Source organism: Ovis aries, chromosome 9 (assembly GCF_016772045.2).
Source record: "Ovis aries strain OAR_USU_Benz2616 breed Rambouillet chromosome 9, ARS-UI_Ramb_v3.0, whole genome shotgun sequence".
NCBI lineage: Eukaryota > Metazoa > Chordata > Mammalia > Artiodactyla > Bovidae > Ovis > Ovis aries.
Window position 1 is genome coordinate 32983871 of NC_056062.1, and position 16317 is coordinate 33000187.

The 16317-nt window shown below is 41.7% G+C and overlaps 1 protein-coding gene across 2 annotated transcripts; it reads left to right on the forward strand.

Moving 5' to 3' along the window:
• The first annotated feature begins 7560 nt into the window (after positions 1–7560).
• On the forward strand, positions 7561–16022 carry PPDPFL (pancreatic progenitor cell differentiation and proliferation factor like). 2 transcript variants are annotated; one of them, XM_012183643.5, is made up of 5 exons: positions 7561–7721; positions 7991–8085; positions 9413–9490; positions 9779–9878; positions 9962–16022. In XM_012183643.5, exons 2-5 carry the CDS (start codon positions 8031–8033, stop codon positions 10014–10016), a joined length of 288 nt encoding a protein of 95 aa, XP_012039033.1. In that variant the 5' UTR covers positions 7561–7721; positions 7991–8030; the 3' UTR covers positions 10017–16022. The 2 variants fall into 2 exon arrangements, with proteins under 2 accessions (XP_012039033.1, XP_004011721.2); XM_004011672.5 differs by having other exon boundaries at positions 10125–16022.
• The last annotated feature ends 295 nt before the right edge of the window (positions 16023–16317 follow it).

The window sequence follows — 16317 nt, forward strand, 5'->3', positions numbered from 1 at the left end:
TGTGAATTTTGGACAATGAGCTTTCATAAATATTCATTGAAAAATCATAAACACTTTATCCCTTGTATGGAAATCTTGATTAATTAAAATTTAAAACAAACTCAGAGTATTCCCACTAGACATGAAAGAGTGGCTTCTGTTTTGTTTACTCGAAACTCATTACTGATTATGTTTAATAAAATGAAATCAGTGAATTTGCAGTCATTGGGTGTATTGTAGCATAAGCCCTACAGAAAACATGTCCTAATTCTGTTCAATTCTCAATAAAATATCAAATCAAAGATACTTCAGTGGAGCTGCTTCATAAAAGGGCTACATTCACCAAGGGTGTAAAATTGCTACAAAGGCAGACTGTTTTTAATGATCAAGGAAAGTTAGTTCTACAGAGTTCATTGAAGGGAGCCCTTGGCCTCTAATATGGTTATTTACTCTATAACCCAACTCCAGTAGACATATTCTCCTGAAGATTTGCTAAAAGAGGCTACAATAGTTCATGATTTTTCACAGATACCTGATGTACAATTAGAGATTAATTTTTAAGTAAAAGGAGAACACTAATTGGATTGAATCGCTAATAAGGGGCATCTTGTGGCATGTTTTTCAGAGCATAGACCAACTTAAAGATCCTTGGGTGCAATACTTTGACGTACAGTTAAACTTTAGTAGTCCTGTTCTTACAAAAAGAAATATAGATGAAGGGAGATGCATGCCATCTTGCTTACCCAGCACTTTTACGCAAAATCCAGACCTAAATGGACTGGGTTCTGAATTTCATTAGCTTTCTTTCCCAATAGATACAAGTGGAAACTATCCATCATGGGAAGTCAATATAAGGAAATTTGACCTGGTTTAAGTGGGTTTGATCCCTGGGTCGGCAAGATCTCCTGGAGGAGGGCATGGCAACCCACTCCAATATTCTTGCCTGGGGAATTCCATGGACAGAGGACCCTGAAGGCTACAGTTCATTGAGTCACAGCTGAAGAGTCGGGCACAACTGAAGTGACTAAACATTAGTAAGGTAGGGTGGTTCTGGGGGATGATTTGGGGAAGGTGATGCAGCCTTAGTGAAGAGTTATAAAACATCAAAACACCTGTGAAAATCCACCCTAATCTGGAATGAGCCTGGATTCATGAAAGGATCCTAAAGATAAAATCTTTACTTTATCTTTACATAGAGATACATCTATCTTTGCATTATAGATGTATACACAGGAGGTTGTGCCACCGATTGAAGCAATTAAAATTTCAGCAAATATTTCACCAGTATTTTCTCTGGATTTCAGGTAAAACTAGTTTTACAAACATTTACTATACAAGCAGCTAAAATTTCACATCTAGGCATGTTTTTGTGATTGAGGGCCTGCGTTTACATACACATAGATCTGACACCACTAGAATCTAACACTTTAGAAAAACACCCTGTGACTCACGTAACCTTAATTGCTCCTGCCTTTCTGTAGTTAACCATTCATAAATTACCTTGAATTCGTAAAACTATTTTATAATGTTATAATGGGTTTGCAATACAAGTGAGCTTTCTGTGGCTCCTGGCAACAGCTTGGGAAAGTTCTGCCAGAAGTCCTTTTTTCCTCCCCTTCCTCTCTGGTGATGAAATTCATAGAGATAGCCTTCCTTCCCTGGGCTGAAGTTCAAAATCCACTTGTGTCTTGGATCATCTGATAAAAGTTGATATTTCATCCGAAAGTTGAGCAGAGTTATTTTCGGGGAAAAAAAAAAAAAAGCAGATAGGAAGTGAAAAATGCCACATTTAAAAACTCGACTCTCCATCAGGCACAAGGAGGGAAAAGTACAGTAAAATAAATATCACTGTGAAAAATATTGTTTCATTTTATTTGTAAATCTCAGACTTAAAATATTTATTTCGAGGGAAGAATGCACAATCTAATGGTTTCAACATGTTGGTTTGATTTGTGCTCTTTGATAATTACTATGAGTCGATTAAAAATGAATCTCATGTTTCTGCCTCTAAAGTTCATGGCTTCTCTGGTTTTAATTCTAAATAAGAAACTATTTCTTGTAAGCTTAGTCAAAGGATCAGTGGAAACATGACCACAGCATAAGAAATTTTTTGTCAGAAACTATGTACATCATGTTCCAGCGACAGCAGTGCCCAGATTTATGGATAAAGATACATCAAAATGGATATAATTCAGGATATTCAATCAATTCATGTCTGAAATGAAAGCTTTTGTGCTTAGCATACACTTTGTGTTTGAAATCTCGCTTTACCTGGCAAGCTGTCTGAATGATCTCGTGATGTGTTGATGAGACTGATGGATTGAACAGATAACACCCAAGGCTTCTTTCTGCCCCATGTGTGTCTCAGTTTCTGCTCTCCAGGGAACCCGGCCAAGGACAGGGTGACCTGGGGCTGGGGTTTCAGAGTTGGAGCACCTTTCGCCTGGTTGGCAGCTGTGTGGCCCCCGTGGTTGGTGATGGGTGAAGTGCCACAGCCCGTGGGAAACTCCAGCAGGCCGTTCCAGGCTGAGGCACATGTTGAAGTCCTAGCCCCCAGGACCTTAGGATGTGACTATATTTGGAGATAAGGTCTTTAAAGAGGTGATTAAGTTCAAATGTCATTGTTAGGATGGGACATTGGTCCAATATGACTGAGTACCCATTAAGAGAGGAGACTAGGACACAGACACACAGAAGACAACCCTGTGAAGACACAGAACAGTCTACAAACCAAAGACAGGGGCCCCAGAAGAACCCAACGCTGCCCCCAGAACCGGGAGAAGAGAAAACATAAATTTCAATGGTTTAAGCCACCTCGCTTCTGGTGCTTTGTTACAGAAGCCCCAGCAGACCAGGGTGGCTATTACAGCCTCTACCAGTGATAATTTGGGGGTGGAGGAGTGGGGGGCACTGTGGCAGGGGCTGGTCTAGCATCCATGGCTGTTCAGGGGTGTGATGGTCAGAGAAACAGCTATCACTGGACATTGGGATGAGCTGGACATAGTGGGATGGCATCCACACACTGGAAATATCTGTGAAAGGAGAGAGACTATTAACCAGTGTAGGTGGTTGGGAAGAGTCTGTAGGTGAAGGATTTCTCACCTCTGGCAGCTGTCAGGCAGGGTCACCAACAGCCTCAGGGTCAGAATCCTGAGCTGTGTGAGCAAGGTGAGACCCTCGCGGTCCCAGGTCCACAGCTGACCCCTGGCGCCACTTGAATCCGACACTGCGAGCTGTAAGTTCGCCCTTGGTGACTCAGGCAGGTTTCTTTTCTTAGGAAAGCTCACAGGAGGAAGGTGAGGGGGTGAAGGGTCATTCGCCAATAAAGCACCTGCCACAGATGGTTGGATGGCATCATGGACTCAATGGACATGAGTTTGACTAAACTCCTGGAGTTGGTGATGGACAGGGAGGCCTGCGTGCTGCAGTCTATGGGGTCGCTCAGATACCACTGAGTGACTGAACTGAACTGAACAGTGTTCATTTGAAGCTTTGGTTATTATAGAGGCCTTGTGTATGGTTTTGGGCTTCCCTGGTGGCTCAGTGGTAAAGAATCTGCCTTCCAACGCAGGAGATGCAGGTTCGATCCCTGGGTCAGGAAGATCCCCTGGAGGAGGAAATGGCAACCCACTCCAGTATTCTTGCCTGGGAAATCCTGTGGAGAGAGGAGCCTGGCAGGCTACAGTCCACAAGGTCTCAAAAAGTTGGACAACACTGAGTGGATAACAACAACAGAGTGTTTGTGTTTAGTGGGGCATGTTCATTGATTCCAATGTCACTGCATGTTTAAGACCCCCAACGTGTTGTGTGCATGCACAGACATGTCAGACTGGAGCTGGAATGAGGCAGAGGCAGTGAAGTCACCCAGACTGACCTCACCTGGTCAATGGTCTGACAGCACGGGGTGGCAGTGAATTAGCTATAAGCACAACCATCTTTCTGCCGTGAATTTCCATGCTCTACAAAACAACGATGGGATATCTGTCTCCTACTTCATCCATCGTCAATAAACCCAGAAAGAGTAATAGTGTCCCACATGAAATAAACTGGTCACCCCTCAGGGAGACTATGGTGGACTGTGACTAGTAATTAGTCTTTCTTAAATATGCCTTTCTCTTCCTTTAATGAGATGTCCATTAAGTTTGAAGTGTGTGTTATAATCAAAGAGAAATGTTTGCATAACTTAATTTTAGGATAAAAGACTCAGTGAATTGTGGATGGATCTAATTTTAATAGTGAGATATTGGAAAATAACGTGGGTCAGAGAACGATCGGGGAGAAATTAGCCTGCCTTATGTCATGGTTTCGGTGTGGAAATCGGAGCCCTATTATAACATTTTAATCGTTAGCCGAGGATATAACCCTCATTACCACACACAGGAGGAAGACCACATTGGTTTTGCTAGATTTTCAGAACAGGAGCTACGGTATATATTCGGTTTTGTACTGGGTGTCGCTAAAGCAAAAATATATAGGGTACCCATCTCACATGCTAGCAAAGTAATGCTCAAAATTTTCCAAGTGAGACTTCAACAGTACGTGAACTGAGAACTTCTAGATGTTGAAGCTGGATTCAGAAAAGGCAGAGGAACCGGAGATCAAATTGCCAACATCCATTGGATCAAAGAAAAAGCAAGAGAATTCCAGAAAAACATCTGCTTCATTGACTATGCTAATGCTGTGTGGATCACAACAAGCTGTGGAAAATTCTTCAATAGATGGGAATACCAGACCACCTTACCTGCCTCCTGAGAAATCTGTATGTAGGTCAGGAAGCAACAGTTAGAACTGGACATGAAACAAAAGACTGGTTCCAAATTAGGAAAGGAGTACGTCAAGGCTGTATATTGTCATCCTGTTTATTTAGCTTATATGCAGAGTACATCATGCAAAATGCCGGGCTGGATGAAGCACAAGCTGGAATCAAGATTGCCAGGAGAAATATCAATAACCTCAGATAACGCAGATGACACCACCCTTATGACAGAAAGTGAAGAGGAACCGAAAAGCCTCTTAATGAAAGTGAAAGAGGAGAGTGAAAAAGCTGGCTTAAAACTCAACCTTCAAAAATGAAGATCGTGGTATTAGGTCCCATCACTTCATGGCAAATAGTTGGAGGAACAATGAAAACAGTGAAGACTTTATTTTCTTGGGCTCCAAAATCACAGCAGATGGTGACTGCAGCCATGAAATTAAAAGATGATTGCTCCTTGGAAGAAAAGTTATGACCAACCTAGACAGCATATTAAAAAGCAGAGACATTACTTTTCCAACAAAGGTCTGTCTAGTCAAAACTATGGTGTTTCCAGTAGTCATGTATGGATGTGAGAGTTGGGCTATAAAGAAAACTGAGCATTGAAGAACTGATGCTTTTGAACTGTGGTGTTGGAAAAGTCTCTTGAGAATCCCTTGGACTGCAAGGAGAAACCAATCCACCCTAAAGGAAATCAGTCCTGAATATTCATTGAAAGGACTGATGTACAAGCTGAAACTCCAATACTTTGGCCACCTGATAGGAAGAACTGAGTCCTTAGAAAAGACCCTGATGCTAGGAAAGATTGAAGGCAGGAGAAGGGGATGACAGAGGATGAGATGGTTGGATGGCATCACGTACTCAATGGACATGAGTTTGAACAAGCTCTGGGAGTTGGTGATGGACAGGGAAGCCTTGCATGCTGCAGTCCATGGGGTTGCCAAGAGTCGGACACGACTGAGTGAGTGAATGGAAGTGAACCCCCTGTCTTTGAGAGGCTCATTTTTGAATCTTTCAAAAACTAAAACCATGGGTCAAACCTTGATACCACCAGACAGGAGAGAGGTGTGGTGTAGTGGCCAGGGGTGGTGCACAGCTAGACAGAGCAATGGAAGTTGCCTACCACTCAGAAAGAACCTGCAAATCCACATCCCAAAATTTGTGAAGAAATTTAGTGCTAAGCAACTCAGCCAACAGTTCAACAACTGTGACAGAAAGTGAATCTGTAAAACTAGGAAAAAATAATGTAGCTAAAGGGAGCTAATAAGTTATTTTTAAAAAGAAACAGAACAGATAGCAGAAAATAAAGAGATGAAAGGAGATAATTTCTGATTGCATGTAAAAAAGCAGGTGCCACAAAATTAGCATTAGACCAATGAAAATCAAGGGCTGAAGTTAAACCCTTAGTGCTGATAAAGGAAAGTAAAATCCAAGATCCACCAACAAGCTATGACATCAGGATTCTGAGCACACTTGCCCACACGGCTGCAAAATATATGAAGCCAAAATGGACAGACTCAGCTGATGCAATCGCACTACAAACTGGGAGGGCAGATGGTAAGACATCAGCAAGTACATAAATCATTTGTTTAACATAATTAAGTAACACAACCAAATAGATACAAAATCATGACTGTGCAATGGAAGAATATTTACTATTATTAATACACAGAAAGCCACTTCCAAAATTATTTGAAAGAATAAATAAAAAAGAAAAGACTCTCTTGACAACATAGGGTATTTAGGAATCATCAATTAAAAGATAACTGAGAAAATTTATATGTCTAGGAAGTGAAAGTGAAGTCACTCAGTAGTGTCCGACTCTTTGTGACCCCATGGACTGTAGCCTACCAGACTTCTCTGTCCATGGGATTTTCTAGGCAAGAGTACTGGAGTGGGTTGCCATTTCCTTCTCCAGGGGATCTTCCCAACCCAGGGTTGGAACCAGGATCTCCTGCATTGGAGGCAGACGCTTTAACCTCTGAGCCACCAGGGAAGCCCAACCAGGTAGAATAGGTATTTAAAAAGAACCATGATGGCAAACTAAGACAAATATTTTGAGTAAATTTGAACATAGGTGGTGAGCAATTCTGTATACATTGCCAAAATTGCTTTAAGCCGGTTAAACCAACAGCCACCAAATGAACGGAATCATCAACTGACAGCATCTTCCTCCTAATATCCGGGGATCCACAGCTGGACCTCTTGGCAAACTGAGTCTAGGAAATGGCAAAACAGTTCAAGTAAGGACCATTGCTAAAAGCAGAACAGAAATGCAGCTTTTGTTTCAACCAACATTGTTGCTAGAAGGCTATCAAGCTCCTGTTTCCTCAGTCCCCATGATTTCCACGTGTCTTGAATTGCTCTTGCTGGACTCTCTAACCTGCTGTCCATTGGGGGTGCAGTGAACGGCCCTCCTCTGGAAGGCTCCCACGCTTCCCCGACCTCTTTCCTGTCCCCCAGGACCCTGTGACTCTGTGCTGCATCCCTGTGGCTGTGATGACATCCAGTCCCCCTGCTGGCCTGCAGCCTGTCCATGGTGTCCCCCTCAGAGCCCAGCGTGGTGCTGTCCCCAAGTGTGTGACTGACCCCAAGTTTGTGTCTCTGTCCCCACAGTGGCTATTACCTCTCTCGCTGTCAAGCCAGCAGCCCTGAACCAGGACTGTCCAGAGGGCCAGGACAACACCACGTCCGGGCCAAGACCTGCCTGGCCCACAGTCCCCCCTCGTAAGCTGACCCAATCAAGGGCACACAGGCAGGCAGGGTGCCTCTGGCTCCGCCTGTGGTGGCCCAGTGCCCACCTGCGTCCACTCCCAGCTCAGGTTTCTGCCTTCCAGACCGAGGGGTACTATGCTTCCTGACGGCTCACCCCCTGCCCCATAGCAGGTTTGTCCTGGATCACCATCAATCAGCCCTTCCCAACTCTGCATTTTCTGAAGAAGCTGTAGACCCACGCTCACTGAAAGAGCAGGCTGAAGAAAGCAGGCAGGTGAGTGATGGTCAGGACTGTGTTGACACTTCTGGAGCCAGCTGTGGACATGGTTACACTTGGATATAAATTTTTTCTTGTGTTTTCACCTAATGAATTGCATTTTTTGTTTATGGCAATGAATTTGATTACAATTTTGTGTGAACTCTTTAATTCTTTATGGGGTATTTATTACATGGTAAGTTATGTTGCTTTACAAAAAATACTCTTGGGAAAAGGAACAGGAACCCAATATGATTAACTTTAGCCTCTCACTGCCCATTTTGCAGGCTGCCGGGCACCAACTCACTGGCTCCTGCTCAGGGGACAATGGCATCCGTGCCTTCCGCTGGTTGTCTTCTGGCCAGAAATCAGTATTATCGAAGTGAGTCATAACAAATCTAGAGGGTGGCCCTAGACAACATGATCTCAGGTGATGTTTGTGGGGTATAATTAACCTACGTATCATGTCCTGTCAGACCTAAAGGGAGAATATGACAATTCTTTGTGACAGTGAAGAAAATAGGAATAGACCTATCAGAGACTCCCCGAATTAGTAAAAACTGTCAAACCTCATCACTTTGCTTTAACTATATTTTGTTATAGCCATGAAACCATTAACACATAAATCTAAAAAGAAGCTTATATTTCACAATTTTGGTGGGGTTGTGGGGAGGGTGGGTGCGCTTCCCCAGTGGCACTAATGGCAAAGAATACTCTTGCCAATGCAGGGTGCAAGGGTTTCATCCCTGGGTTAGGAAGATCCCCTGGAGGAGGAAATGGCAACTCATTCCTGTGGGTTTTACTTTCATGTGCCTTGCCTTTAATAGGATACACTAAAACCTGATGATTTTGCATAAATAAAATATTCATTTCTGAGAAAAGAGAAGTAGCACAAGTGTGTTTCAGAGATTCTCTCATTTCCATTTTCTCCTGTGGTTAATAGGTCAGCTTCTACCTGGCCAGTTTTATTTTTATTTATCTCTCCATCTGTGAAAATTTATAGCTAAATGGAAAAGTATAGCTTCTCGAAGAAAATTCAGACATTTCATAAAATGAAACAATCATTTCAGAACCAAGCTATCATTTTTTGAAGTCATACCAGCTTGTAGAAAAGTCTTATTTCAAGGGTTATTTGTAGACAAGAGATGGAAACATCTACTAATTTATTCTCCCCCACCCAAAGTTAATCTATGCCTGTGTTCTTAGAATTATTACATTCTTAAAAGTTTTTTTCCTATTCTTATCTTTTAGAACACTTAGGTTTAAAACACAAGTATGATATGACAAATTAGATGTTTTTCTTTTAAAATGATTCTTTTATTTCTAAATTTGATAACTTCTGTAGGATATTTAAATATAATTCATTATATATGACTCATATACAAGTAATATATTTAATATAGTACAATAATATTCATTCTTGATTTTGTACTTTTTAAGATTTTGAATTTGATAACATTTATTATATATTTTAAATTCTACTTAATATCTGTGTGAGAGTTGTTCACCAGGGAAAGGAACACACTTTATTAATACAAATGTAATATGTATTATTCTGGGAGACTTCTGATTGGCTGGTATTATAACAAATTTTCAGTTCATAATCCAGGATTAAATGATTTCAGGCCATGCTACTTGAGAGTTTATATGTAAAAATCTGTGTTGGCTTATTATTTATTTGCTTGTTTATTATTGTTTCTTTCCTACAGAGGCCAGTGTTTCTTCAGGCACCTCTTTAACTAGCCCTGATTCTGCCAACTTCGTAGGTGATGACAAAGCCCAGCTAGGTATGTAGTTTACTTCTTATCAGCATCACCCTCCCTATTTCCCTTTGTTTTTCATCTCTCAATTGTGTTTGATAAGACCCTGATGCTGGAAAAGATAGATGGCGGGAGGAGAAGGGGGTGACAGAGGATGAGGTGATCGGATGGCATCACTGACACGTGGACCGGAGTTGGAGTGAGCTCTGGGAGATGGTGAAGGACAGGGGAGCCTGGCGTGCTACAGTCCTTGGGGTCACAAAGAGTCAGACACAACTGAGCGACTGAACCACAAATGTGCATTTTATTTGATAGGATCACCCGAAGTGGCAGAATCCACCTGGTGGTTTAAATCCTTTTTTCAGTCTGTACCTGTGCTTTCAAATGTAAAAAGAGAAGATCAGTCTGCTTGTGGGTAAGTTTTAAGTTTTTTCTGATAAGAAGATTTCCTTTTCAGATGAAAACAGTGCATGTCATAATTGTCACATCAACCGACAGGGAGAAAACATGGTCCTCTCTGGAAGGTGAAGTCTTTGATGTGACCTGTACTTGAGGGCAGAGGTGGGGACGCAGTTTCTTCTAGTTAATCGTTGGTCAGATCTGAGCATTCTATCTCTAAAGAGAAATGGAAAACTCATATGCTGTTATTATTATGGTGTAGGGGGAATGGACCAGGAAGCAGAAGCAAGGTACCTTTAGGAACAAATAACTACTCTCTACTCCAACAAGAGGAATCACAGCTCCTTGGAGAAATGGCTGATTCTGGAACAGTAAAACAGTAAAAGACAAGCCTGGACCATTTCATGATGCCCCCAAAGATACAAATGCCCCGCAATGATGGGGATATATCAAAATGACATGGGAATGAATTGGGCACGTCTGGGACTATTTCAGCAATATTTTTCCAGTTTACCTTGACTGTGAAGACAACCTAGCTTACAAATAAGCATTTCTCAGCTGATGATCTCTGCTTTGCGGTTTGGAGGGCAGTGTTGTAACAGTTAACTACACTATGCGAAGTATTACCATTGTTTGCAACTCTATGGAATAGCCACCCTCTGAGGCCCTGCAGGTGTGACCCCCGGACCCTTTAGCACCTGAGCTACTCCTGGTGATCGTCTCCTTTATAAGAAGATGAAAACCTTCTGGATATCTCACTTACAAGACAAGACCACTGCAGCCACACACACGGCAAAAGTTCAGGCATTTTCTTCAATGTTGAGAGTATTCCTGCCACCGGTGTCAGCTACATGGAGAACACTGGAAAAGCCTTTGCAAACACGTGACCTTCAAATATACATGATACCTTCAAATATACAAAGATTCATGTGAAATAGCCTTTTCATTACCCTTATAATTTTTCAAATTTTTTAAAAATCAAAAATTGTGTGTTAATTTTCAAAAAGCTTGTTAAACTCTCATTACATCTGTTAATTGTTTTATTATGCCTGAAAACTGAAGCATTTATGCCTAACATAATTGTTTTAAGAGCCCTGGATTCAGAAGTGTAAAAAAAGAGTTGCAGAAATTATATTTTTAATCATGAACATTGGAAATAGAAAACATATCCATTAATACATTATCTGTTGAATACATTACTGTACATATTTGGTTATGTAGACTTTAAAATTCATGATTGTAAATTATTTTCAACAGCATGGAAAACCATGATAATACCAAGTTGGATGAAAAAAAGCAGGATAATCTGTATATGATATGAACTTTGTCGTATTTAAAAGATACATATGCTTAAGAGTAGATTGGAAGGGAATATATCAAAATGGTAACAATGGTTATTTTTAGAGATGGGAGTTTGGGTGGTTTTCATTTTCTTCTTTGTATTTTTCTGTACCTTTTCAAATTGACTAATATGATCATGTTTTTGTGTATAATTTGGAATACGTAGAGGAGGGCTGGAATACACTTTCTGAATGTGAATATTCCTGACATCAGATAGAATATTTCCTTCTTTCCTTCATGTTTGGTAGATAATGCTAAAGGAGCTTCAGCTGAACGTTTTCTGATACTGCTTGCAAATATCTTTCAACGTAAGCTGCCAGTCTTAGCAGTTAGGGATGCTACGTTCACCCAGAGGTAGACATCAGTACACGCTGGTGTGGCTGATGGTGCACTAACACCTGAAGGGAGCACTGTCTTTCTGCCAACACAGGACCACGCAGACATGGCAGGATGGCTTCCTCATTGATGGACACCTCACCAGCCTTCACCGGTCCCTCCAGATGGGATGTGTTCTCCTACTAAGTCACGTTCCTTCATCACTTTGCTGTCAGTGAAGGGATTCAAACATCCCTGTGGCCCAATAGTACTTCATTGCTGACATTACTGCTCTTCTAATGGTTACTTGCCTTTACACTTTTTATGCATTAGTGGAGGCTCATTAAACCTTTGAGCTCTACATTTCATTTGCCTTTACTCTAAAATCAAATTAGCATGATTGAAGACTGAATTTTTCCAAAGTGAGAGAAAAGTGCAGTGAAACAAAATGGTAAATTGTGGGGGGTTTTGTTTTTAATTTGAGATTATTAACAAATTCCTTTTTTTTTGGTAATCACTTGGCATATGTGTAAACAGATGGCTTGTTTAGTTTATTGGGTAAATTTCCCCAAATAAGCTATCAAGTCAGTATTTACTTTGTCTACTTAGAAAGATACTGTTTGTTAAGTTACATTTTGCCTTTGTGTTTGCAGTATTTTTAATGTGTTTAGTGCTGTTACTGAAGGTTATTATTGTTTAAGATAGTTAAATTTCACATAAGGTTTTAAATCCAACTTATTATCATGAACATATATAGTTATTAAGCACTTTAGAGTAATGTATATATACACACACACTACATCTATTTGTGTGGATTTGTAGTTGCCAGATAGATAGATGTATAGCTATAGATCCTCTGAAAAATATTAGGAATCTTTCCAAAAAATAATGTTAAAGTGAACTCATATAATGTTTGGCTTCCCTGGTGGCTCTGTCAGTAAGGAATCTGCCCGCAATGCAGGACGCTCAAGTTCAATCCCGGGTCAGGAGGATCCCCTTGAGAAGGAAATGGCAATCTACTCCAGTATTCTTGCCTGAAGAATCCCGTGGACAGAGGAGCTTGGTGGCTGAAGTCCATGGGGTTGCAAAGAATCGAACATGACTTTGCGACTGTACCACATACAATGATTAAAAACTGAAAGGCTTGCTTTGTGCTATTCCAGAGTTTCTACAGAATTATGATGATAGAAATAGTGACAACAAAATGTCTCCTAGGTAAATTCTAGATAATTGATTCTCATGCAATTTTCCCACCATTCAGACACTTTGGGGCTGTACTTTAAAAAGTACCTCAGATGTAGGTCTCAGCATTAACTGTTGTTTTAGTTAAAACATCTCCTGGCTTTGTTGCCTACTGAAGAGATAATAAATAGTAAAGGTAATTATGTCAGAGAGGTGTCCATGTGATCTGAAACAAGCTATGATCATTCTAGCGTGATTTATGAAATGCTATTTGACTGGCCCTGGATGTTGGTATCAAACGAAACAAAGCTTTGATAATTTGCCCTCAGTTTCTATGGAAGTTTATGTTGAGATTCCACTAACCTTTTTGTGAAGTGGTTTTGATGGCAGGTTGGATATTATTGGCCCCATATTCATTACAGATAAAGCCACCAACAGCCAGTCCAATTCTGTCTGAAGTCCTCCTGCTGGAGCTTAGGCCTATTTGATGCTTCATACATTTTGTAGAAGTTTAGGTTGTTAGGCCAATACTTTGGCCATCTGATGCAAACAGCTGACTCATTGGAAAAGACCCTGATGCTGGGAAAGATTGCAGACAAATGGAGAAGAGGGCAGCAGAGGATGAGATGGTTGGAAGGCATCCCCGATTCAATGGACATGGACTTGGGCAAACTCCAGGAGATAGTGAAGGACAGAGAGGCCTGGCATACTGCAGTCCATGGGGTCACAAAGAGTTGGGCATGACTTAGCGACTGAACAACAACAATAAGGGTTGTGAGAAACATAATTGCAGAATTCCATTGGGCTACTAGAGAGTGAGGATATAAATTATTGTCCAGGTTGAATAGCATGAAGCTAAACTTCTAACTCATAGACATTCAAGAAATGTCATATAGCTATAGATCCTCTGAAAAATATTAGGAATCTTTCCAAAAACTAATGTTATAATTAACACTGTAACAGTCATAATTAATCCACCACCACCCCCAAGAGTATTCTCTGAGGCCCACACTGTCCCCTATCGTTGAGACTGGCAGCTCCACTCATCAGCCCAGATGACTAGGGAGGTGAGGTTCCCTTATGACCGATCTGACACCAAGCCCTTTAAATTTCATTCTGTGTGTTTCTAGGATCTACCTACTCATTTCCTTTCCCACCATCACTAACTGAATCCAAATTGCAATCATGTCTCCTGAGGGCACTGCCAGGACATCCTTCCAGTGGTCCACCTCTGTCCTTTCTAAATCTCTTCTATAAATAAATTACAGTCATCTTCACAAAACTCAAATCTGCTAATTTTCTTCAGGAACACAAGAAGAGGTGTACTCACACCGCCACAACATTCGATGGTTTCATTACTCTCAGGATAAAGTCATACCCTGCCCTGTCCCGCCGCATATTCTTGCCATATAGATCCATCCCACCCACTCCTGTCTCTCATGTCTCCAGTGCCCGGTGGTCCAGCCCCGTCAATCATCCTCTGTCCATCCTTCTGGCACCATCTTCCCTCCTGCCATGGGGCATCCCCAGCCCCCACTCTATTCCCTGAATTCATGTCTATGCATCTTAAATCTTAGCTCCAAAGCCTCTTCCCCAGAGAAATCTCCGATCTACTTAGCTAAATTAGATGTTCCATCACAGGCTGATGGCCTGTGTTTCTCTCCTTCTCGGCACTCACCAGTTATAATTTTACATGTGTTGTGTTATGTCTTTTCTCCACGGCACCATAATATACGTCTTCCCCACTGCACCATAAACCACATGAGGACAAGGATCATGCCTGCTCTCCTTGACATTTTATCCCCAGCTTGTGACATAACAATAAATATTGGTCAGATGAATGACACTGCTTCTTTGGCTAGAGCTGGGTCGTTCCCAAGAAGCGTCACATTTTAGCAGAGAAGAGTAAACACTAAATCAACATGGAATATAGTTTACTGCAGTGGTAAGTGCTGTAAAGGAGATGAAACAAGGTGTTATGTCGAAGTGCGACTAGGCCAGGACAGAGGTGGAGGCAGAGAGGCTTTGATTGGTTTGGTTAGGAGAAGACTCATAGGGAAGGTGCCAGGGACTGGGTCCTGAGGGGGGAAGTGGCCACCTTTGTGCAAGGCACTCTTGCGGACACCAGACCATGACTGACCACGCTGTCCACCTGTTTCCAGTACCTTGTGACACTGTCGTCAGGGGACAGCAGCTTTGGGCGAGTTTGGTGTTCTTGTGGAGGTCACATCGTCTACAGCATTGTTTCCAGCTAAGCCCAGGGGGAGAAATGGTGGGGCCTGGAGTTCTGTGCTTCCTTCTTAAGAAATCTGTGATCTAGTGAATTGTCCAAAGGCAGGCTGTGCAGCAACAATGTGAAGTCAGATCACCCAAAGGCCCTCCCCACCAGGGTCTCCAGTCTCAGAAGTCATTGTCTTCCCACCTCTCATACCACGTACGGCTCTATTTGTTTTTTGCTACTTTCTGTTCGAAACATAGAGCTATTCTGTATTACCTAGAAAAATAGAGTACTACACAGTTACTCTCCTTTCTCAATAATTTAGAAAGAATGTATTTTAGGTTTGGCACCTGAAAATTTACTTATTTGTTTTTCAAAATGTTGATGGAGGAAGGGAGGCATGAATGCATGCTGCTGCTGCTGCTGCTGCTACTAAGTCGCTTCAGTCATGTCCAACTCTGTGCGACCCCATAGATGGCAGCCCACCAGGCTCTGCCATTCCTAGGATTCTCCAGGCAAGAACACTGGAGTGGGTTGCCATTTCCTTCTCCAATGCATGAAAGTGAAAAGTGAAAGTGAAGTCTCTCAGTCATGTCTGACTCTTAGCGACCCCATGGACTGCAGCCCACCAGGCTCCTCTGTCCCTGAGATTTTCCAGGCAAGAGTGCTGGAGTGGGTTGCCATACCCTCCTCCAGGGGATCTTCCCAACCCAGGGACTGAAACTGTGTCTTCTGCATTGCAGGCAGATTAGTGACCATCTGAGCCAACAAAGAAGCCCTTTATTTAGCATCAGTGGAATGTAAAAGTTTTGCTTCAACATATTTTAATTGGATATACTGAAACTTATATGCCTTCAGGTTGTAAACACAAAATATATTAAATCCTTTTCACTATAGTGATTATTTGACTAAGAGCCACAGAGTGTGAGTTTCATAAATATTTTATCTTTTTTTACATGCTTAGCAGAGGTTTTTGAATTAATAAATGAGTGGTTACTGGAACCACATTTTGGATGCCAACTCAAGCAAAGGTTAGGATGTTGAAATTCCTTTGCAAGGAAAGAGACAAACATTCTATTTTCAAATAAACTACCTTTGAAAATATTTGTGCAGTCTTAAAATAACTTTTTGAGGGAGCTATCTGTCCTCGGATTTCAAGCTAAATTTCACCATGAAAAGAGAATACAGAGGAAGGCCACCAAGTAGATATATCATGTTATATTGTCCTATGTCATCCTTGATGGATTCCAATGCTTGTCCATCCTCTGCTGTCATTGATGCTGCTGAGCATCCTGGAGGAGACCACATTCCCTCTTATACATAGAGGGTCTTGCCTCCAAGCTGTGTCAGGTTGGCTCCACTCGGGGAGGTCCCTGAGGTGGGACCTGAGTCTATCTGA